The sequence below is a fragment of the Lutjanus erythropterus genome, chromosome 3, assembly GCF_056507025.1.
Source record: "Lutjanus erythropterus isolate fLutEry1 chromosome 3, fLutEry1.hap2, whole genome shotgun sequence".
In the NCBI taxonomy this organism is placed as follows: domain Eukaryota; kingdom Metazoa; phylum Chordata; class Actinopteri; order Lutjaniformes; family Lutjanidae; genus Lutjanus; species Lutjanus erythropterus.
The window spans coordinates 45,561,380-45,586,796 of record NC_139319.1 but is presented as its reverse complement, the minus strand read 5'-3'; the positions used below and the strand labels follow the sequence as shown (position 1 = coordinate 45,586,796).

Sequence of the window (25,417 nt, the reverse complement as noted above, 5' to 3'; positions counted from 1 at the left end):
GTGGTGGCCATGTGGTGACATGAATCATAGAGTTAGAAAGTCATAAAGAGTCTCTGCATGAACAAAAGGCTGAGAATAATTTAACACTCTGGTGTTCTAAGTGAAGTCTGCTCGAGTTGGATTGGATTACTGCACTTTAGTTCCTCTTCTGTGAGGCACTGTTAGTGTATTAGACAAGCATGTAACACCTGATATCCAAGTGTGGCGATGACAACAAGCATTAAAGTACAAGGCTAAATGAAATGTGGTTGACCCCACTCTGTAAAAAAGGAAAACTTGAGAAAACTTTAAGAAGTAAGGCAACCAGCTGCAAAGACTTTGTGACTTTACTCAGCTACCGGCTAATTTGCTTTGTCATCTTAAGTCAGTGGTTCCCAAACTTTTTCTGACCCCTTCAAAAACCGAAAAACTGCACCCCATCACCCCATTATAAAAAATTAATGACTGTTTGATTATTTCCCCGCATAAATCATATTAATTTAACTTTGCTTTACTCTACATATCTCCCCTGGTCATCCACACCCCCCTGCAGTGGTTCTACGCCCCCCCAGCAGGCACTAGCTTAGGTTAAGAAGTTCACTCAAAGTGTTATGTTAAGTTGGTCATACATAACATTACTATTCAGATATACTCATGTACTTAAGTTCAGCAAACCTAAATTATGACATTTGTTGATCTGGAAACTGTGTGTTTTGACTGAAAATATACGTCAACAGTAGTGCATAAAAATCCAAATTTGTCTCCTCCCTATAAGAAAACACTGCGTTTTGTGTCCACCAGCTGTCCACACATTTTGAAATATACAGAAAGAAAAACCAAACACTCAAATTAATTCATTGTAATAGGCAGTGAAAATTTTGAACCAGATTCTTTTGTCTTAATGAAACCTGTAATTTTCAATTAACATGAACTTTATATGAAATGATGGGTTTTTATACTTAAAATTATTCAGTTCTGTTAACTTATTGCAATGGCAGGGGTTGCATTTAATGAAGATATTTCATTTGGCTTAATCAATAATTCTAATCTAACTGTAGACAAAGGAGTACATGTCCAGTAACTCCAAATATTAAAGCTCTGATCATCTACAACTCTTTAGTTTATGTACTCAAAAATATTCTGGCAGCTGATTGCCTCAGTGTTTTTGAGTCCTGCTAACTTCATTCAAATTCAGGTTTACGTGTAAGTTTAACAAACACAAGAATTTGACCTTAGCTTAGTGATGTCAAAAAGGTTTTGCAGCTGGTTGCTCTAGTTTTTGAAGTTTTCTCAACTTTTTTGTTTTACAGTGCAGCAAGTGTTGCTAACTGTGGGTTATGAGACTTCTGAACAGAAAGTGAAATTTGCCTTTTGATACAACAACATACAAAAATAAAATAACCTCAATTGGAAAAGAAAGTAGAATGTTGCTCTTTTATTAAGTCAAACAGCAATAAATTAGGAGCTAAATTAATTATGTGTGATATAGAATATAGGAAAACTGAGGTCACTGCAGCACACAGATGTCAAAGGTCATTAAAAGTCAACTGTGCTGCTAATGATGAACCTGATGTTCCTTCACTACTCATGCTTGAATCAAGAACCCCCGCTCCTCCTTCTGCTCAGACTATTTTCTGCCGTTACGGCTTCCGTGTCATCCGCGGCGTGCACTATTTCAAGAGTCTGGGTTGATGATCTTGAATGACACACTGACATATCTCCAGTTACAGAGGCCGGGGCTGCGCTGCTGTAACGCTGAGAGGTTCCGCATGCCCGCGAGGCGAGCAGGCATGTAAATGGAGTTTCACACTTAGCAGTCAGGTAGGCAGCGGCTGATGGCACATGGCTGGTACTAGCAGCCGAAGAAGAGGCCAGTGGGAGACCTCATTGAACATGTCATCCAGGCTGATATTAATCAAGCATCTCAAATGGTTTTGATGGCCGAAGAACAAAAACCTTGTTAATGTATTTAAAGGTGCAATATGCAACATTGAGCCTCACTAGATGTCAGCAAAAATTTATTTGTTATGTAAAGATATAGTGAGCTATGGCATCCTGAGCAGAGAATGATGTCACGTTCCATGGTTTATGTCGTTATCCAAGCTTCTCTGTTTAGAGCCAAAATGGCGGCTGCCTGATGACGATATGTCTTGTATTTAAGCCAAACAGTACACCAAAACATATTTCTGAAAACATATTAAAAGAGAAACAAGCAATAAAGTGACATAATCTTGATCCATATTTGATCAGCACTGCTTAGTTTCAGAGTTCATCTGAGTTTAGAGAGTCTCTGTTGGAAACCACCGGGTTACAGGATTTCTTGTATTCCAGCTAAACATTACACCATAATACATTTCTGAAAACTTTGTAAGTGAGATATAAGCAATGTAGTAACACAACCTTGATCTGTATTTGATCTGCACGACCTGCTGTAGCACACAGTGAGTTTTTGGAGCCTTGGTTGAAAACCAGAGGCAAAATGGCAGCCTCCTGGTTATAATACTCAGCAACATGTTAAACCAAAATATGTTTCTGAAAACATTTTAGGAAATGCAGCAACAAAATCTTGAGCCACCTTTGACAGCCTGAGCTGAGTTTTGGGAGTCTTTGTTGGAAACCAGAGCCAAAATGGCGACTTCCTGGTCACAGTGCATCTCGTATTACACCTAAACAGCACACTGAATATGTTTCTTAAAACATTTTAAACAAGAAATGAACAATACAGTAACATAATCTTGACCTATATTTTATTTATTATCAGCACTGCCTTGTTTGACACTTTTGACAGCTGTGTTTTTTGAGCATTAAGTGTTCAGATTACATTTTTTCCTTCAAGTTTATTGAGCAAATGAAGCGCATATGTGTTTTGATCTGAGATGCTGGTGGTCTACTGTGACTTCTAGAGAAAGTACATATCATATACAGCACCTTTAATGTTCAGAACAGAAAACTACATTACCCTATTTTATCCAGAAAACCAAAGTACAAAATATATTATGAACTACTTCAAAGTGAGTCTCCCTGACAAATGACAATTCATTAAATATCATCAGGAAGCTAAATTAATTCAACATGAGTATTTCAACAGTGTACTTAGTGAACTTGTACTACTGTTATACTTCTGTTCAGAGTCTTTCTTTTCAGTGTTATCATTAATTCAGACAGTTGCAGGCAACCAGCTGTTACCAGTACAGTGTGCTTGGTCTGGCCAAGACAGATGCAGGTGTGTTGGTTTTGGCCACTGACTCCTACACTTCCCATCTGTCTCGGGGGCCGGAGCAGGACATTGCCAATGCCACTGAAATCCACCAGTCTGCTTTTGTTTGAACTTTGTCCTCCTGAATGAATTAGAATTATTATTTATATACTACAGAGGGTTTTGACAACTTTTCCAAAGTTGCATTTAAGAACGTTTCAAGGAGCTTCTTGGTGCACAATTCAAGGTAACTTACTGCAATAGATTTTGGAGTTTTGAGCCTAAATACTAATCTTTTGTTGTGATAATTAACTTTTCTTTTTTATATAAACTTAAATCTTTGAGTTTTTCAAAACCTGAAATTGTATTTCAAACTATTGAGCAAATTCATTGAAGTGAAAGTGAATAACAGATAATGATTTAACATTTTCAATTAAAACCATTTAATTTTCAGGCACCCAAATCATGACTAGAAATGGTCACAGCTCACTTTGACCAATTTTTGAAATACAATCAGTTTTGAGTTTCAAAGAAGAAAAGCAACTTTTTTTTTAGGTTGTCTCAAAATGTAAGAGTTTGAGTTGGACTCATTGATTGATCAAGTAAAATTTAATCAATCCACTATCAAATAACCGTCTGAAATATAACAGATCATTTTTATGAGTGTATTTAGTAAAATATATGTTTAATTTTTAGGCCTTTATGTCTTCATATGTTTCAGAGGTTATGTAATATGCAGGGAAACACATTTAGTATTGTTTGGTATAAGTAAAATTTTTGTTTTTAACTGATCATTAATGTTACCAATAATCAATTAAGGAGAGTGCTTACAATTTGCAACCCTACTCAAAACTCAAAAATCTATTCCAGTAAGTAGCCTTGAAATTTTGAGTTGCAAACCCTGCAACTGTGCCAAATTATATATTTATTAACATGTACTCAAAATGATTATTTCACTTCTTTATCACATTAAATTAAATTTTACTGCACTTTAAACAACCAAAATGATCTTCTGTGGAAGCTTTCTACAGAAGGATTACAAATTTAAGGAAAACAGTTCCATGTTTCAAAATGTGTGACTTGTCTGTAAGTGGACTCCTGTATATCATCCTGTACAACCTGGCTGAACCAGTGAACTTTTCAGTTGGGTAGCAATTTTTTATGAAAGCAATGCAATTGCAGTTTTAAGCCGTTTCAAGTAGTTTATCCAAAAATTCAAGCACTTTTCAAACCTCGCAAAGCCTAAATTAAAATTCAAGTGGTGTCCCTGACTCCAGCATTAACTCCATAACTCTTCTGAGGATGAACATGTCTGTCAGTATGTTAAAAAGTTGCTTAGTTTAGAGGAAAAATATTGACTTTGATTTCATTATAACAGGGAGAGGATCATCTAAAATGTAGTTCTTCTTAAGAGGTTGGAAAGAGTGACTCACTAAGTGGAATATTTAAATCACTGCTCCTAAAGGCGGCGGCCAGTGACTCGACTGGAACATTAACATTGAATGAACTGAATTCGCCACCTGCTGCTGCTGTGATTCAATCATGAGTCGGCTGAATTTAACATCTGAAGGTGCTTCTTTGACTACAGACGAGCAGAGTCAAAGATCACAGCTCTGTTCTCAAGAGCTATGAAACAAGGGTGCAGCTTCAGAGTAAGCAGTGTATTTTTCTTTGTTTTATGTGAGTCAGTTTGCTGTGATCAATACTTAAGAGGGCTGATTTAATCATTTCAACAATCTGCACGTTGTTCAGGCTGAGTGAGGTAATATGCGCTTTGCAGATGGGTGCTTGGAAAGTGATGCTACAGTGCTCACAATACACTGAGGATGCATGGCAGATCTACAGCTGTCAGAGAGGAGAAGTGTGGGCAGAAAAGAGAGGCCGGACTGCTTGATATCTTGATGACTCTGTTTATGTTCCTCAGCATAAATGGCAGGAAAGGCACCGCCTCACTGACAAACACGTGACAGGCAACAGCTGGGCTTTGGTTACTTACGTCTGTGTCGGGCCCCTTATCAGCTCCCGGGCAGGAGAACGTGACAAATTCATGGCACCTCTTGTGGACCACAAAACAGCAAACTGCAGGGGGAAGAAAAGAGAGAGAGATTCAGAGAGGAAGAAATAATCAGACAGATGGAGAAAACAAAAAGGAGAGAAGGAGTGTGATGGTTAAAAAATACAGTGTATCATTGTTGACTGATAGGTGGACAGACAGCAGAGTGAGATCTGATAACACTGAGAGGGACTGAGTAACCACTGATGTCTGGGCTAGGCTCCTCACCATGTGTCCAGATGGCCAGTCCTGCCTGCAGGCTGACTGCTCTTATTGCACAGCACAGTGCCACCTCCTCACTGACATGACAGGAGCTGGAGCGGACACCGCGTACACTTTTGCGTGCACGCAAATCGCATTCAAACGCGGACGTCCACAAACCGACACAAATAATTGAACACGTACGCAAACAGGGCACGTCTGGGCCAGCGTGGTGTCAGAGCTCACGGTGTCACTGTCACGGTCGGACTGCCAGGTCACTGAGTGCATGGCAGGCTGCAGCCAAGCAAGCAGCCGACCCAAGTGGAGGAAGGCGCCTGTTACCAGTTCTCAAAAAGTGTCTGACATCGACATGAGACAGGATGAGGGAGGCTAACAGTGTGAGCTGTCCGGTAGAAATAAATCACCTGTTCTTGAGAATTTGGACAAATCAGTCCAGATACAATACTGATACCAACACTCTACTTCCAATAATTAGGGCTGAATGATTTTGAAAAATATCTCATTTTGATTATTTTGACTGATGTCACAATTGTGATATCATTATTCTTATTTTAGTTAGACTGAGTTGGTTTGAGATCGAAAAACATGTTAAAATGGCTATGGTGTGTTTGAAGATGTTTTTTTAAGTCTGTAAAATCTGATTTGTAGGACAGGATGTCTCTGCCTCACGACTTTCATTCACTTAAACATTTTCTGACACACATTTTGCCTTTAATAAATGTTGCACCTCCTGCAATTTGAAAATTGCAGAAAGCCATATTCCCATTTTGATAAAATTTCGATAATTGTGGTGTGAAATATATGTCATTCATGAAATGTTTTGGTTTGCATTTCTAAACTTGCTCTGTGCCAGAAAACAGCCTTGTCCCAGACAAGAATTCACAACTATAAAACTATTTAAAAACGTGTTAAAAGCCTAAAGCCACGATCTTCACAAAAACATAATTTAGCTTTACCCTGAGGACACCTGTCTCACTTCCTGGTTTAAAGGTGGGAATAGTGCCCAAGCATTAGTAAGTTTTCTACTTTTCGACAATTTTGATAAATAATATTGCTATCAGATGTTTCTCAACCATAACATGTCAACTCTGTAGCCCTTTAAAATCAAAGCTAAATAAAAATCTAAATTTAAAATGTGTATTTTCATTAGTATTAAGAGAACTCTGAGCAACTTCACTGTATAATTTCCAGCATAAGTGAAAATCAACCACCCCACTGTCCCAGTTTGAGTAAAATACATGTTATCTCCTCACTCTTTTGTCTTTGTGTGTCCACCACACTTGTGTCTAGAAGAGTGATATTTCTGCCCATCTCTCCTTTTAAAAGACAAGAGCGCCCCTCCCTTTCTAACCCAGGACTTAATGTTTTCAAGGCCGACACTTGCGGCATGAGATGAAAGCATCTGAATTGGTGGTTTTCAATAGTCTTCACTTTAGCGCTGAGTAACCCTGAGTAGACTCCATTAGTGGTTTGTGATGCATTTTGAGAGACCTTTTGCTTGATTTTCAGTTTTACAGCCTCACTACCGGCTCTTCCTCTTTTACGTGCGTCCACGTACAGATCAGCTCTGGTCTCTCCACTGGATCAGACAGCTCCACACAAACACAAAAAACTGAGGACTTTAGACTAAAGCCCCTTGGAATAATTTGATGAAGCCTATTTTTTACACTTCTACATGGCTATGTGAAAAACAAACACAAAAGAAAAGTATAAGAAAGATATTAGATAGGTATTCAAATATCTGCACCATCTCAACTAAGGCTACAACTAACAATTATTCTCATTATCGTTTAATCTGCCAGTAATTTTCCCAATTTATTGATTAGTTGTTTGGTCCATAAACTGTCTGAAAATATTCAGTTTACTTTAAGAGGGAACTAAGGAAATAAGAAAATGTTCACATTTGTGAAACCGAGATGAGAAAATCTGGATGTTCTTCTCTTAAAAAATAACTCAAAATGACCAATTAATGATCAATGACTCATTGCTGCTCTAATCTCAACACTCTTAGTTCATACAAACAGACATAGAATAAACTACAGATTCTCATTATTTCATATACATTTATGAACATATTAGAACTAGGGATGCACTGATACCACTTTTTTTCAGACGGAGTACTTAGATTTGGGTACTTGCCGATACTGAGTACCGATACGAGTACTTAACAATACCATTCAAGTTCTTACAGTAACTTTTAAAACATGTTTTATTTTTATTAGATGGTCACTTTCTAAATGTAACAAATCATTGATGCAGTTTCGTGCTACAAGTGTAACCATAGTTACTGTACACATGATATTTTTAGATTATTTGTAGTAAGTTACTTTACTGATTTTGTGTTCCTTATTAAGCTGTGCAGTCTACTACATATATATTTCAGTATAATAATTTCACAACATTATTATGGACTTGCAGAATTATGTTGACTATTATAAATGGTGTTATATATGATATATATAAATCTAAATAACAATAGGGTGGCTCTTGGTTGCCCCTATGGTAGATAAAACATGATAAAGTTACATCCTTACAGGATGCCTTTGTAGCAGCAGAGAAAACATGATCAAGGCCTTCTACAGTTCCCTTCCACAGGACTAAATGTGGTAAAGTGCTTTCTAAGGTGCCCTTGCAGTGGATAAAACACAATGCAGCACCATATCAGCTGCCTTACACGCTAGAAGATTAGTTGCCTGGAAATGGTTTAATAGTTTATAGTTCCCTTTGGGTTTTATTACAGAGGTAAAGTGGTTGTTGTACTTAAAATCACATAATAAAACTATTTCAAACTATTTCATAAATGCATCACAACTTCTGGTGCACTGGTGTCCCATCGCATACAGCTGGTGCTCTTTTTGTGAACCAAAGCTGTGATGGCCACCATGGCTGAGTAGATCAAAGAAAAAACAAAAAGCCTGACAGAAATCCATACCAATCCATACCCCCCCCAAACTGACGCTGATTAACAGTCGATTCATAAAGACCCAGTAATTATCGATGCCAGTCACAGAAATGAAAACAAGATCTGAGATTGTTTGTCTTTCACCGTTATCACCTGATCACTCACACTGCTGGCACACTCATGCATTATGTATCACTGCTACCAGTTAAACTCTGGTTTATGTGTCCTCATTCAGTCCAAAAGTCTCAATTACAATTCTGACATGCAAACACAAACTGAGTGATGAGTGTGCTGCTGTTAATGAGAATGACTTCTGATCACTGATGTTTTGGCATGAGTCAAAACTCCATCCCACAATCTGTCCCGACACACAAATAAACTCATGAATAAAAACAGATATTTATGAATGTAACACCATATTTGCATAACATATATGTGTAATATTGTAGAGGACATATTTTGCATTTGAGATTGTATAAGATTCTGCTTAACTGTGGCTCATAAATCAGATTTATATGACACATTATTGTGCATAAGTCACAAAAGGGATAATTTCTGTTTTATCACCATGGATTAACAATGACTCTGTGCCACATGAAATTCTGAATATGCATGAAGGATTATGCATATTTTATACTGTATATTACATTACATATTGAGTCACCAGTCATCTAGTTCAAAAATTATTGGCTAATAATGTTGAAACATCTGTTCTTTTCATATTTGCTCTGCCTCAGTTAATCCTCCTACTGGATGCCCTTAACTACATTTTTCTCTGCCAACTAAGCTGGCCTTGACCGTTCAGACGTCACTCTTCATCAGCAGAAATAAATTCTCATTGAAACTACAAGCTCTTGTACTACAAGCACTTCCTTTAGAGCAGAGAAATTCTCCTGTGAAAGGCCGACCAGACATGCGTACTAAAGAGTTTATGAACTGTACATAAGAGGGAACGCTATGTTATATCAACCAGTTAATAGAAAATAAAGGCATGAATGTTTGAGTAGTTGATAAGTACTTGCAGTTGTTGTTCCTCCTATGTCCTTACAGGATAAATCTGTAATTTAATTAGTGTAATAAATCATAAAATCACCACCATGTGTCAACAGAGATCAAGGAAACATGTTAAGCAGAAAAACTCGCTATACTTGACATGAACGATAAAGCTGCAGTGAACCCCTTTGAAATTTCCTTTCCGGACCTGCTGGGAATTTCCATTTCACATCAATCAGAGTTCAAATTTATTCCGATTTGTTGCTGAATGAATAAGTGTCTGTTTATGAGTCATAAGAAATCATTACTAATCTTGCAGAATGTGTAGATGTTTGTAACTGTTAAATTTGGAAAAATGTGAATGGAGTTTGGCAGACAGTGAGAGGCAGCCACTTAACTCACCCAGTGTGTTCTTTCGGAGCAGTGGGCTTTTGTTTTCAGGATAACAGGCTCAACTTTGACAGACGGCAGTTACAAACAGCTGATCAATTTATGGTGGAAGACTCGTCCGCACTTGTGACTGTCAATTTACAAGGTTGCACGCAATCTGCACTTCTGTGGAGAGGAGGGGGCGGGGCAAAACAACTCACTTCAACCCTAGATCGTGCATAAAACAGGATTACAACCTATTTACAGTCTAACTCACTGTTTCATCTGCTGCATTCATTTTTGCATGCACAATGGTTACAGATTACTTCTTTACAGGGAAATCAGCCACATTTCAAGCTGATATCCATTTAATGTTGATGGTAAGTGTAGCCAATTGAAGCAGTGAATTCGTCCGTGTTGCTATAGTTACCAAGACAGCTGAGTTCTCCTGCTTTCAGTGCTATACCTGCAGTGCCTGCATGTCCCAGGATGCATTGCATGTAAGCTTCTGACTCCCACGTCTACGTTATCGTGTATCACCATCCTAGTCTAGCTATTACTCAGTTGGCCATAACATAGCATTGGGTGAGAAAATCTAGGAAAGCCACAGGCTGTCAAGGGGTGGAGACTAGAAATTCAAACTGAAAATGTAGTTCCAGTGATGTCACTGAATGCAGGAAGAACAAATGATTTTGCAGCATTAGAACTCTGCCTATGTCTTTGAGGACAATATAGCAGCACTGAGGAGTTTATTGCTTCAACTGATCACCCTTGACAGGCAGCAACATTTGTATAATGATAATGTAGCTAGCTGCTATACTGTTTCTATTCTGTCGTCCACACATGATGTATGGACAAACAGCAGTTCTGTTTGTTTGTTTGCAGCCCCATTGCCTCACAGAAAGAAATGTGTTCTACATACTTACTATGTTGTATCTGTTTTGATGAAGCAAGCAACAAAAAAAAATCAATATTTACTAGGCAACAGTAAGAAACATCACTGTTCATCAGGGAAGTGGCACTGCCAAGCCAATATGCTAAAACATAGGAAAATGTATTGTAATGCATTATTTAAAGGAGCAATATGTAGCAATTCCACATGCAAAAATGAGCACACCTCGCCCTCCTTCCTAGATACAGCATAGACAGGCAGTCTGCAGGAGGTCTACAGGACGTCTGCAGGATGTGTGCAACCTCATAAATATAAACATAACAAGTGAACATAAAAAAACATAAGTTGATCAGCTGTTCAATTATCAGTCAATGTCAAGTTAAGCCCATTATCCTGTCAACTAAAGCCCACTGCTCTGAAACAACACAATCTGGACGACGAGTTCAGTGGCTGCCTGTCTCACTGTCTGCCAAACTCCATTAACGTTTTTCTCAATAAACAGTTATTAACATCTACACCTTCCACAAGATTATTAATGATTTCTTATGACTCATAAACAGACACTTAGTCATTCGGTGGAAATTCTGCATTAATTTGAACTCTGATTAATGTGAAACTGACATACAAAACAGTTCTTCCAGCCCGGAAAGGAAATTTCAAACTCCACGGCTGCAGCGTTCATGTCAAGTGAGGCAAGCATTCCAACTTAATGTTTCCTTGATCTCTGATGATACAATGTGATCATTTTATGATTTACTACACTGAATGTATTACAGATTTCTCCTTTAAATTAGTAATTAGATGCATCATAACATGTAGACATATGTTTCTTACAGAGCATACGGTATTTTTTCATTATAAAGTCATTTGTTGCTTGGGTGGCAGTCGCCCAGGTTTAATGATGACACAGACAGTGCTTAAATTTCCACTCGAGATACCAGTTATGTAGGTAAAATCCACCTTTTTTCTCTTCGTACGCTTGTCAGAACATCAACCCCAACAGGATCATTGCTGATTGCATCATAAATATTTTATTTATCTGGTTTGTCAGAGATGTATCTAAGCATTTGATGCATTTAAGAACTTGGCAGGCTCAACTAAGCCCATGCCTGCATATTTACAATTATCTCTGTTTTTCTTTACCTCCGACACCATGGCTGCAGTTGTAAATATTCAGACAGAAGCTCCACTTGGAGCGAAATACATCATAGTGGTTGTTGTAGAGATAATCCACGTTCCAAGCCCAGATTTCACTGCAGCGCTGTGGTCGCACGCCAGCTTCTCTACCCATGATGCTGCAATCAGTTACTTCAAGGGAAAAAAGATCTAAATATATGCCGTAGTTTAGACTAGATCTGTATTTCAGGCACGAAACCAGATAATATGATAATTTATCATCTATGCATGCACAGCAAGAGTTTCAGGTTACCAAAATGTTGGTATTCATATGTAATGATGGCAAATCAATACAACCCCCCACACACAGATGTATCACACCGCCACAACTCAACTCCAACTACCCCCTCGTGCCTCCTTTGGGCCATCGGTCAGTGCGGGTCAATAACCAACATGAAACATAACTCACAACAACGCCAACCGCAACCAGAGAGGTCATAAATCTCACTGATTCACTCCTTCCATAATTCATCCTTCAGTAAATAGCTGATAGAGTGAGCAGCTCCCAGCTCACACCAACATTTTGAAGACCAAAGACATACAGGGTTACTGAAGATGTTCCAGCCCACAGTGCTTTGTCTTGTTTCTGTTGATGTTTGAGTTTCTGTATGGGGTGCCCGTTTCCTTGACTGTTTAGCCTTCAGTGATCATCAGCAGCATCAATCGTCATTGAAACTACTGGCTTTCCTGCTTCTAGCACTTCACAGCAGTGCATTTCTCCTGTGAAAGTCCTACTCTGCAAGACATGTTATCAAAAGAGCTCATACAAAAAGACTTTATGACCTGGGTATAAGAGGGAACTAGGCTTGGGCAGTATCAAGCTATTATGATATACTAGGGTAAAGAAATCTGTACAGAATCATTTTCAATACCACCAAAAATACAGATGCTCCTCTTTCTTTTAAACTGACTCAGATATGTTATATTGAGGTGATGTATCATAGTGCTCAGCACTATAATACTGGTAGTTAGGGCAGCGCAGCTAAGCCAAGAAAGATGGTGACTGGGGGATAAAGTTACAAGACTAACTACTAAAAAATGAAAAATGCCTCTGCCCTTGTTTCAGGGCTTAACAATAAGGAGTGCCCTCTCGCCCAAAGCAAGTAAAGTGCCATGTCGGGCTAGTAAATATGGTACCTCACTTACCCAACTATTTTGATAAAGATTAATGTTTCAAGAAATTTTTCATGCAAAAAGGCAGAAAATGCTGTTTTCAGCCTCTCAAATATGGGGATTTCTTGATTTCTTCATCTATTATCGTATGAAACTGAATGTCTCTGGGTTTTAGACAAACGAGATGTCACCTTGGACTTTGAAAAAGTCCAGCTGGCAGCTAGGGATGATGTGCATATTGCGACTAATTTAATGTGCCTTGCATCACTCTCTCCTTCCAAGCATATAGGAAAACCTCTGGCCGTCAAACTCAAAAAAACACTGTGGTATCCGTTTAAGAGGACCCATGCACTCTGTAGACATGTACATATATAAATGGCTCATTCATGGGTAATGAAAATATACTAATAGTTATTTTCAGGTGATTATACACTAATGAAACATACATATTTGTATTGTTCCATTTCTGTCATATTCTGTTTATAAATCCCCCTCAATCTTAGCCAATCATCTGCTGACGTTGGCCAGGACATCTTACAAGACATTTTCTGCAACATGGCTGCGTCTGAAAAAGTCTTTTCTCTAAAGATTTATGGAATTGGCCTTGCTTGTTAAGACTGCACGGGCAACAGCCTGAGAAAAGAGAGTGAGGAGGCACGTACGTGAGCTACAGAGGTGGAGCAAGATAAGGAAGAAGGTCAGCGGAGGCTGCAGATGAAGAAGGTCGAAGCCTATCGTCTCCTGTAGTTCTCATTAGAGCTCAGCTGCCTGTGATCGGTGGTCCCTGTGGTCTTGTTCTGGGGCAGCACCGGGGTTCAACACATACATCACCTCTGACACCATCTTCATGGAAAATCTCCATTAGGAGGCAAAGGCAGCGAGCTCACTTCACAGTAACGGCATTATAATGTAATCTAATATGTCAAGAACGACAAGTGTTGATTAGTCTGTTATTAAAGTATATTTATCTCAGCAAATCATTAGGAAGCTACTGAGTTGTAAAGCTTGTAAAGCACAAACATGAGGCAAACTGAGGACATCAGGGTCACAGTGGTCAGTTACTATTAAAGGCTGCTGATATTTAGAGCGATTGCATTAAATCAGGGACTTTCGGGACTGAAAATTGAATAGGCTCATAGGGTCATGGACATGCACATGTGCCAGCTGAGATGTTTTTTTGAATCCTGCAAGAAATGAGAATTCAGGGATATGAGGTGTTATCTCTGTAAACACCTTAGTAGAGCCTGACCGATGCTGAATTTTGGGGGCCGATGCTGATATTAGGGAGTAAAAAAATTCCAGTAACTACATATTGGCCAATAAAAATATAGAATATATTAATAGACATTTTTTGCATTGATCACTCAAATGTGGTTATCAAACACTTGATAACAGGACAAAAAGATGTAATAGAGGTGTAATATTTTACAGTGTAACAATTAACAGTACAGTCCAAAATGATATAATAGCACTGACATAGTAAACTTTCAACAGAATTTTTAATTTGCAATAATTAGAAATATCTATAAATAATAAAAACATAAACTATATGTATATATATATATATATATATATATATATATATATATATATATATATATATATATATATATATGTATATATATATATATATATATATATATATATATATATATATATATATATAAAATTAAATTAAATGTTCATAATAAGATACTGACTATTAAATATTAATTAAATACTATTTAAATTTTCTCCAAAGTCCTCCAGGTTACAGCCAGGACTTATTATAGGTTTACGTTAAGATTATGAATCAGCTGAATGTGATGCCTCGTGGGACGCAATTTCACAAGATCTCCTGTGGAAGCAGATGTAAACAAACTGGAGACTGACGCGGTGCAACACATTGCTACAATAAAACTCTGCCGTGAGAAAAACAGAAGCAGAAGTTAAAGGAGTCTGGATGAGAAAATGTCTGAGGAGACACATCAACACAGGTTGTTTAACTGTCCCTCTGTGAACAGCAGTCTGCTGCTGGCTAACATTAGCATTAAGAGCTACATAGTTTATGGCTGTTCTGCGACATTGTCAGCTGCTTTGTCTCGTTGTAGACTGTCTGTCTTCTCTTTATCCTGTTCTTGGAATCTGTCCCTGACACCAGCTTCAAGCAGACATGTGTCAGACTGTGTAGCTGTTATCAGCACTGTGTTGATATCACAGTCAGTTTGTCTGCTGCGCGCATGACGTGACCATCGTGCAGAACATGTGTGTGACAATGACGGGCACAGAATCGGATATGTGACACTGACCGGGCGGTCATATCAAATGGGCACCCAAGTGATAAGGACTGGATCGGGAGATAGGTGTAGCGTTACTTTTTGAGGCAGGTGGATTTATGAGATCATCAGATCAAGTGAGAATCCATCTTTCAAGTTACCCATTTGTGTCTGCACCAAAAGTGGTGCAGCCAATCAGCATCCTAAGAGGGACTACGGGCAGCTAAGGGTTTGGTTTTAGGTGTAACAACAGCAAGAAGCGTCCATAAAAGCAACTCGTCTTAAAGAGGTTAGCATGGATATTGTGATAGCATCAGTTATATCAGAACTGCAGAGTATTTCTTCATTGAAAGAAGAGCAAAGAGCAACACTGAAGGCTTTTCTCCATGGAAAAGATATTTTCACTCTTCTCCTGACCGGCTGTTAGATGTGATAGACAGATGGATCTTTCAATCACTTGCCAAGTGTTTTTGAAAGTGCCTGCCCTTTTCCAAACTTTTCCTTGTCCAGTTTCTAAGGACAACTACGCAGATAGAACATATATGCAGATATCGATATAGCTTTACCAGGCCAATACTGGTTGCCTGATATATCGGTTGAGCTTTCCAACTTAGTCACATTTGAAAAAAGAGAATAACTAGGTTGCGGTGTTTCCAAAGGGTTTGTTAGGGTAACTGGAGATATTTGTCTGCCTCTGACCCAATAATTTCCTTTCTCTTCAGACAGGATTAATTATACAGCAAGTAAGAGAAAATGAGGGTTATCAAATCAATACTTATTGCCTTCAAGCACAACAGACAGCTAAATCACTTTTCTTCCCAAAAGATAACATAGCTCAGACCCACTCCTACTCCCATTCTGGCAAATCAATTTCTTCCAAATTTTTTCCAGGTCAGAAGTTGACTAGAGCAATTTCCTGAAGTTTTCCTCTTGAATACAGGCAGGAAATGAGAAAGAGGGATTTTAAATCCCAACAGCTCTTGGATATGTAGATGGCATTTATTTCACTAAAACAAAGGAATTGCAGTGGAGGAAGATTTTAGATCTAACCATCAAGAGGCCCTGCGGCCCACTGGTGTTCTCGACAAAAGCCTCTCTTCAAAGACTAGGAAGCTCTCATTATTTCCCTGCGGCTCTATTCTCCTCTTGAATGCCTGGACAATTTCCACTACTGTCACCAAACAATAACTCCAGTACCATGAAAAGGAGAATGAGATGAAATAATTATACAGAAACAATTTAGATCAGACCAGGACAAAATTGTACATGGAAACAGCCTCGATAAAGGTTTTTATTCACTGGTTGATACAGACATACATGCCAATCTTATCATTTTACTGCACTGTGAGTGATCCAAGTGTCTGGCCAAAACACACATTACATCGCTAACTGCAGCATTTAGTGAGGGGTGTGCCTCCATAAACTCCTAGTTTCAAAGATTACATTTAAAACCTGAACCAATCAGCTGCCAGTAGATGTTTAAACTAGGGGGCTGAGTACTCGGGATAGTGTCTGCTTGAGCATAATGAGCATAATAAAGCAGACAGACAGGGACACATGGTTTATCAAGATTATGTATTGAAATATGAGACAAACTACTACTGAAGACAGGTTTACCCAAGGGTTCATTCAAACTGGCTGCAACCACTGACTGTGAGTAAAGTTGAAACTCTTCTTCTTCTTCTTCTTCTTCTTCAAGTATGAAAACTTGAACAAGCATCAGAAAGCATGTACATGAAACTTTTTGACATGTACACTGATTCTTTATTCTGGCCTTAGTCTCCTCTGTGAACATGGAGGTAGCAGGGCTTATGACCGATACTGCAACCAGCCACCAGGGGGAGACTGAGATGTTTTGGCGTTCATGTCAATGGCTGCAAAGATGGACGACAAGATAGTCATGTCTTTGCAGCTAAAAAATAAATTTTAATGTTCGAGTGTTTCTGCCGGCACTTTTTAAATTTAATAAGTGTGTCACCACCTATGACAGATGTGACAGGAGAAACTCTACGGTTGCATTTCTGTCTATAAATGGAGTCACATTTTACAAAGCAATATTGTACTATTAAAAAAAAATTCAAAAGTAAGAGGTCACTCAGTAGAGTGCAGATCCCTGCCAAACAACAGATGGTGAAGCACCTGCTGCAATGCCACAAAACTGCCAGATGCAACCAGCAGAGATTTGCAAACTTCCACCAACATTAACACGACATCCACATACGCTGTCTCGAGCTGAAACAAGATTTCAAACTGAAGCAGGTGTTGATCACTTGCAGGCCCCTAGTGGCCAGTTAACAGTTGTCAGCATGTATGAACATGTATTCTTGAGTTACGGCCAAAAATGTGTCTAGTGAGGTCGCTGTGACCTTTGACCATCAAAATATAATCAGTTCTCCCTCGTAATTCCCTTATGGTGTTCTTGCGACATAGCATTCACAAGAATGGCATGACCTGTAAACATAACACCTCTGGTGGCTGTTGCTGATGTAGAGGTAAAAGGTTTGTAAAAGGTTTTTCAGGTTTCTCTTTTTTTAGATTCTGAATTTAAAAAGGTCCTTCAGCATGCAGTCATGAATGTGCACAAAACAATTGGGTTGATCGGTCCAGTGGTATTCAATATTGGCTGTGGACAAGCTTCAGGTCCATTGACCACTGACACACACACACAGACACACACACACACACACAAGCGATCACTAAGTATCACTATAATTTCAAACTGACACATTTGTGTAACACCAAATTCCAATGACACCTCCTAGACTAACAGCAAATATTAGCATATCATCAACACCTTACTGCCACAATTACTAACTAAATTAAAAAACTTAGAGATACAAAATTATATCAAATCATGAGTAAAATCAACTCTAAACAGTAACAGTGCTGCTGAAGCCATGAGCATCCTGCAGTGATCAATGTCTTCAGGAAATTGTGAAGAACTGTGGTGATGATAAAGTGATGTCAGAGGTCAACAACACAGGAGCAGCGACCTCAGTGCCTCACCACCAACACCATCCATACAGCCTCTCCCCATGATCACTGTATTCATTATCATCATAACTTAAAGGTCTGGATATTAAAGCTGACAACACTGTGCATCGCTGCAAAGCTCTTTCATCATCTGAAGTAACAACTTGGCAGGAAATGAAAAATTAAGAGACTTCATTGTGCTTTTTGATTTGTCCCAGCTGAGACTTGGCTCTAACATCCTGACCTTTTAAGCAGAATAGGCTTCTGTGTGTTAGACACTGTTGACATTGATTAAACCCTGTCTCTAAGTCTTTTTTAATGCCATCTATTTAATACTAAATAACTGTGATCTCTATATGAATCAATAAACCTTGTACTTTAAGTGTCTGCAAGTTTTTCATCGTCATGCAAATAAAGTACATTAAGTTGAGTGACTTGGTGGACTGAAGTTATTTTAAATCAAGCTGCTTGGCAACAACTTTCTTCTTGATAATTACAATATAATGTTATTCAGTTTCAAGATTAGATTTAACTTTGTTGCTTGATGCCTGTAACATGTTCCAAAAAAGTTGAGACAGGGTGACATAGTAAGCATTTGGGAACTGAGGACACTAATTTTTTAAGTTTTGAAATTAAAATTCTTTCCCAATCTTACTCGATACACAACTTCAGGTGCTCATCAGTCGGGGATCTCTGAGGTGAATTTTGCACTACATAATGCACCACAGATTTTCAGTATGAGGCAGGTCAGTCTAGTATTCAAACTCTTTAGGCCACACTGTTGTAATGGGCAGAATGTGTCCTGACACTGTCTTGCTGAAATAAGCAGGGCTGTCTGGATTGCAGCATATGTTGCACGAAAACCTGTATGTGCCTTTCAGCATTAATGGGACCTTTATAGGTGTGACAGAGACACATCGGCATACCATCACAGATAGGGCTGGATCATTCAGGAAACAGTATTGAAGCCAAGGTGTGGGTACTGGTATCTAGAATTTTTACACAATACCCAGCCCTAATCACAGATGTCGGCTTCTGAACTTTGCACTGGTAACAATCTAGATGGTCATTTTCCTCTTTAGACTGGAGGACATGACGTCCATGAGATGCCAAAAACAATCTGGAATGTCTGAAATACTTATCCATGTTACATCAGTCCATCTCAGATGAGCTCAGGCTCAGTAGAGTGGATGTGAATCTGCGACTTTCTCTTATCTTGGGTGCAGCCGTCACCGGAGTAAAGCACAGCCATGCAAATAGGTGCTGTCTGGTTGTAGAGTAGCAACTTACATTTCAGGTTATGCAGCTAGATGACACATAACAGGTTCTTCCCCTTTGCTCATTGTTTACAATCCTGCCATACTGTTAATACCTCAGCACCGACACAAGTAGGAAAAAAAAAAACTGTTACACACAACAGCTAGGTTAAAGAAACTTTGTCATGTGACCCAATAAATATAGTAAGTAAGTAAATCAGCCAAAACATAATAAAATGTATTAGCATGCTAAGTAACAGTAGTATATTGTCATCACAGTTTCAGATCATTCTACACTCAGATGTATATGACTGGGCTGGAAGCTCCAAAATCCAACTTTTTAAGACACAAAACGTCCCAACAATCCAAAAAGTCCCATCCTTTTCCCAGCACTCATTTAAATATGGCAGAGAAATGCAGCCTCATTTGGAGGACACCACTGCAAATCCTGTCCTTTGTTTCACTTAATCTGTTGTGCACCGGTCAACTGCTTAATGAGATGATCAGCAAAGCTGAAGGATCGAGACACAACAACTAACCGTGTCATATTCATCAAGTATGCCTGTTACCATTCAGGTGGTTTTTCGTGTGATGTCAATGATAGAAGTCAGTCATAAACTCCATTTGTTTGTTCTTGTTAGCAGGCTGCAGATGAAATGAATCACAAGGCATTACAGGGAAAAGGAAGTTATGTGGACATATTTAGATTTAGATTTAACCCGGTGCACCGTTTGCCAGTCATGCATTATGTGTTGAAGTTAAACACCTCTACTTGTACTGTAAACTCTAGTATTATGGAACCCGCCCAATTTCCCAGTAATATTTACACTTAACACTGGGCTGTTGAAGGACAATATCACAGTCATCAAATCTAAAAGTTATCAGGACCCGCCTTCATGAGCCATTAGGTCAGTCTTCTGTGGAACTGGGCCATCTTTTATGGAGTCTTCTGAAGGAGCAATGCTCATGGGCCACGTCCTCTAGAAACGGTGGCCTCAACATTTTTCAGGCCACCGATCTACATATATATTTTCAGGTCTTCTCTTGTTTGTGCTAACCCGTAGCTGCTAAGTCAGCAGCAGTTGTAGCGTGGCTAATGCTAGCTGTGTTAGCCTCACACTCTGCACTTTCATCAGTGGTAGTGGAAGGTAGCCCTGTGACCTGAGTCTCTTGCTTGAGGAGTTACAGAATTATTCTTGTGGCTCAAGAGTGTTTGTAGGCCACAATTATAAGATAATGATACAGTTAATTAGAAAATATGTTTCAATAATACATAACTAGTTTGTTATCAAGTGGTGCCACACAGTGATTTAGATGGTTTCCTAGCTTTTGTCAGTATTGTGCAAAATAAATATTTTTGGTGTTCTTTATGGATTGGCTGATTTATCTTTGCTAATAATATGTTGGATTCATGGTAAAGAGACAGTTCACCCAAATTCAGTCATTATCTACTCACCCTCATGCCACCTGAAGGTCAGGTTTAGTTTTTAAGTCCACAATACACGGCTGGAGTTTCACAGGAAAACAGGGTTGCAGAATCTCCCAAACAAGTGGAGTGAACAACCAAACAACCAAAAGAAAAACATAAAATGCTTCCATGCTGTTCATCTGGTGTAATCCAAGTCTCCTAATGCTCTAACATGCCTAGTTGATTTGAATGATGACATTTATACCATGTTTTTAGCCTTAATTTTCACTTCAGGTCCTTAGCTTTGCACTCTGAATTGGGTGTGTGTGGTGTGATGGTGTGCACACAGGTGAATGGCATGTCAGGGCTTTAGGAGATTTGGATTGGACTAAAAAACTAAACCTGTCCTTGAATCAGCATGAGTGTGAGCAGATAATGACTCAGTTTTCATTTTTCTGTGAACTATCCCTTTAATGTGAATTTTCAGACATAACTCTGAGGACCCCCTAGGGGTCACAACCCCCCTGTTGAAGACCCCTGCTCTACATCATCAAATTCATAAAGAACTTTTGCATGAATAAGTATCATACAGGAACATGTGCAGCACATTTACAGGAAGAGAAGAGAAGAGAAGAGAAGAGAAGAGAAGAGAAGAGAAGAGAAGAGAAGAGAAGAGAAGAGAAGAGAAGAGAAGAGAAGAGAAGAGAAGAGAACTTACTAATGAAGCAAACAGGGACGAAGCACTGCAGGCATTGTACTTTAAGTGCCCACCTTGAAGTACTAAATGTTAAGAGAGGCATGGACATACTGGGACAAAGCAGGGGTAGTTTCCAAGGAAACAAGCCATGAGAGGTTGTCAGAAGAAATTAAGGAACATATCGTACGGAAAGAACAAAAACCTTCGACATGTACCTGAAGCGGCCACTCTGTCCATCTGAGACAGACAGTGTTCTCACTGAGCATGTGGATATAAAAAGGTGCATTCCAACCAGTAAATGACGAGTGCTGCCTTCACATATAATTGAAAATGTTAACATAAAATGACCATTTCTCAAGTGCCAAGAACTAAACAAACAGGCCTGTTTTACATAGTCACCACAAACAAACTTTTAGTAGCACCAGAAATTAATTTCTAAATATGAACCCTCATCTTCCAAAGAATGAGAAAATAAACAGAAAGCCTGAAGCTGCTGCACACACACTGACACAGAGGCCAAGTTTGCAGACACGCAAGAAAATATACAGTCAGTCCATTTAATCAAGTAATGATGCTGTCTTTATTAACATAAGCCATAAGTCAGATGGTTTACAATCAGCATTATCTGCGCACTACTGATGTTATCATTCTTTCATCTGACTTATTACAAATAGCAGACAGTGAAAACGCAGAGGAGGAAAGTGAATTCATGGACGTATTTGGCAGAAATATGATTCAAAGAGTCCATCTGAACAGCTCATTCAGTCTTACGGGCATGTTTGGCAATGCCCTGGGAGATTTTCTACCAATGTCCAATCGTATTCTGGCTCATACCTATTAACTATTCCGTGAAATGGGACCAAAGCTTTCAGCATTCAGCAATCACGGCATCATTCAGTATTCACTGCGCAGTGAAACTGGCCTCAGCTTGATTTAAAACTCAAACACCCCAATTCAGAGTTGTTCAGTTTCAGCTTGGTCTTTGGACACCATTACAGATATTCTTTGCCCATAAAAAAACGTATTAAATATTAAATATTCCCATCAAACAGTTATATGAGAATTCCACCACACAGCTGAATGCCTCTGCTATGCGGCGCTGACGCTGATCTCCTTTCCAATAACTGCACGATGCAATTTCCAGACAGACGTTTATGTAACCAAGGTCAAAGAGGGAAACGTTAATTTGCTACAGAAACAAAAGCAGCTCAGGCTCCTTTCAACTGCATCTGTATAAACACTGTATATGCATCTTAAACACTGACGCAGCTTGCAGGCGGAAACCTTGGCTGGACTGAGTTAAAGAATGTGTGAAATTTTCATATTATTCATATTATTTCAGATCATACACTGCTGGGTGCAAGTTGTCATAAAGACTGAGGTCTAACCAGGCCCAGTTCCAGAGCAAAATGACTGGGGGTAGATCTGACATTAGCAGGGGTGCACTACTATCTACAGTGTGGGCTGGAAACTTCAATGAAAAAAACTGTAGGTGTTATCAGTCCGAGTGTGATCTCAAATGAACAGATTATGCTGGAACTAGAGCTGCAATGATTAATCGACTTTTAAACTAATGATTAACTATTCTGATAATCAGAGAAGGAGGTTGCGCTTCAACAATGGGATTCTCAGTGGAGTGCTAAACCCAAAATCCAGTAACCAACTCCAAAAAATCAAAAAAGGTAGCACATCTCAAGTCTGGAAGGACAAAATACTCACATTTCAGTTTTTTATTTGGCTCACATCACAAAAACAAACGTTTACACGTTTTGGCACAAAGCCTTCATCAGAGCGTTTGTAATACTCAGCAGGTTCAACTTGAGTTGTTGAACAAGTTGAACCTGCTGAGTATTACAAACGCCCTGTAAATTAAACACAACATTTAATTTAGACTAGCCAGTTAACTGGCATTGTGCATGAACGAAATATTGATAAATAGTTTAAACAACTAGTATTTCTGGTGCCGACTAGCGAGGGTGGTGATGAATGGGTGGTGATGTTCAATCGTATAGTCGACTAATCGCGTGCATCCCTAGCATTTAAAATAAAAATTTCACCTGAGGGTGCAAAATATAAAACTGGGGATGCAACACATGCTTTTACACCTTTGCAGAACAAGCCTGGGTCTAAAGTCAGTAATGAATGTTTACATGACTGATTTCCTCCCCCCATACATTAAATTTCCCATGTGCTTTCTGAGCACGTATAGGCTGAAAGACCCAATTAAAATGACGCTCATATTTATCCTTGCACAAAGTTCTTGAGATCCTGAATAAATGTCTCGCTGGATGTCAACCCACTGCGGGATGAGATTTTGAATCCTGATCCGGTCCCGTTGCTGTTAGAGAGCAATTATGCTGCGTAGGTTCTGTATTCAAAATGGCAATTAGGTTCCATCTGTTATCAAAAGCTCCTGTGTATAGAGAACACTATGAGGATTTACAAGGCTTAATCAATGCTCAGTCGAAGAAACATGGATCACTGATTATATAAGTGAGGTATATAAAGAAATGCATAGGCGTTTTCTTTTTCCACTGGTAATTGGCAGATAGTGAGAAGGAGTCTTGTGCACTGCACACATAATGGCCACTTGTGGGGGAGAGCGGTCAAGAGGCATGGCCCATAATAGGATGTGGATTGCTGTGTGCGCAAATTATACAATGGGCACTCGTGGGGAACCCTTGTAGGTATGACAATTAGAGTTAACCATAAAAGAAGACTTGTGTGTGACAGGTGGGACAGAAACATTGTGGCAGAGTCAGAGGTACAACAGTTGTAAGGAGCTCTGAGGTGAATGGGTCTCTGCACACATTAATCACCTCATTCTCTATTCAGACAGAGGCCTGAAGTGGCAAAGGCTATGGAAATAATGGTGGTAAGATCATGTCTTAAGAAAGGTCAACAGCGAGCATTTATGATAACGCTATTCATCATTAACAGCACTGAATAAAGGAAAGCAGTCAGAAAAATGATAGCTTTCAGAATGGTGGTTACACCGGGCTTTAGACAGACATACAATAAGACTAGGGATGGCAATAATTCATCTATTAATAATTCCATCAATTAAGAATTTATTAAAGGTCCAGTGTGCATGAATTAATGGGATCTATTGGCACAGCCACTGTACTATAGTTTTGCCTGTATGCTTTGAAGGGGATGGTGAAGTGAGCAGTATGCAATCTACTACCTCATCATTAGATGGTCTTTTAACTAACCATACCCAAAGCTGGTGCAACACTATATGTGCAATATTTCTTCCCAGGACCTTGTTTCAAACTGTATTGACTTTTTCGGTGTCCAGAATGAAAAACTGTCCAACGCAGCTGAAAAAGCTGTGCCAAGTGTTGAAATATTAGCCTTTGATCTGGATACAGTGCAGTACCGTGTAAAAGCCTTAAGGCTGTTTTCAGGAGATCAGATCAGCCCACTCCACTTTTTCTACTTGATGGTCAGGATTTGTAGAGTACAGGCCTTTTTGTTGTTATAGGAATGGCTTAGAAATTACTCTAAGTGCCTTGCATGTCATCCAATAATGCCTGTAGGTAGAGCAGTAGCACAACTATTACAATGAATGTGAATGTGATGCTGAAAAAGCTTGTGTTGATAGTTTAAACACAGCTCTCATTTAGAAGAAACATGCGGTTTGTATTTTATATGTTTTGAACGATTAATTGATTATTGATCATTAATTCAGTTGATGATCATTTAGGAAATTGCTGCATATTAGGACAGAAAGAATCCAATCATGGCACGTAATTACTGAGCAGGTCTTTTATTCATTATCCATCCAGTTAATTGAACTAATTGATCCTTACCGAGCATACAGATGGATTTGGATGCAGTGGGATTTTCATTCCTTTAATGAAAGCGGTTTTGCATACTGAATGCCTTGTGACTCGTGTGTGTGTGTGTGTATGTGTGTGTGTGTGTGTG

The 25,417-nt window shown here is 38.9% G+C and overlaps 1 protein-coding gene across 6 annotated transcripts in view; it reads right to left on the bottom strand.

The window, feature by feature from the left end:
* Positions 1-25,417, bottom strand: part of prkcaa (protein kinase C, alpha, a) — a 286,081-nt gene that overhangs the window by 175,084 nt on the left and 85,580 nt on the right. For all 6 annotated transcript variants that reach the window (XM_084710879.1, XM_084710895.1, XM_084710887.1 and 3 more), the window contains exon 3: positions 5,172-5,254. In XM_084710879.1, coding sequence (XP_084567005.1) covers positions 5,172-5,254 — 83 coding nt within the window. The remainder of the gene's footprint in view (positions 1-5,171; positions 5,255-25,417) is intronic.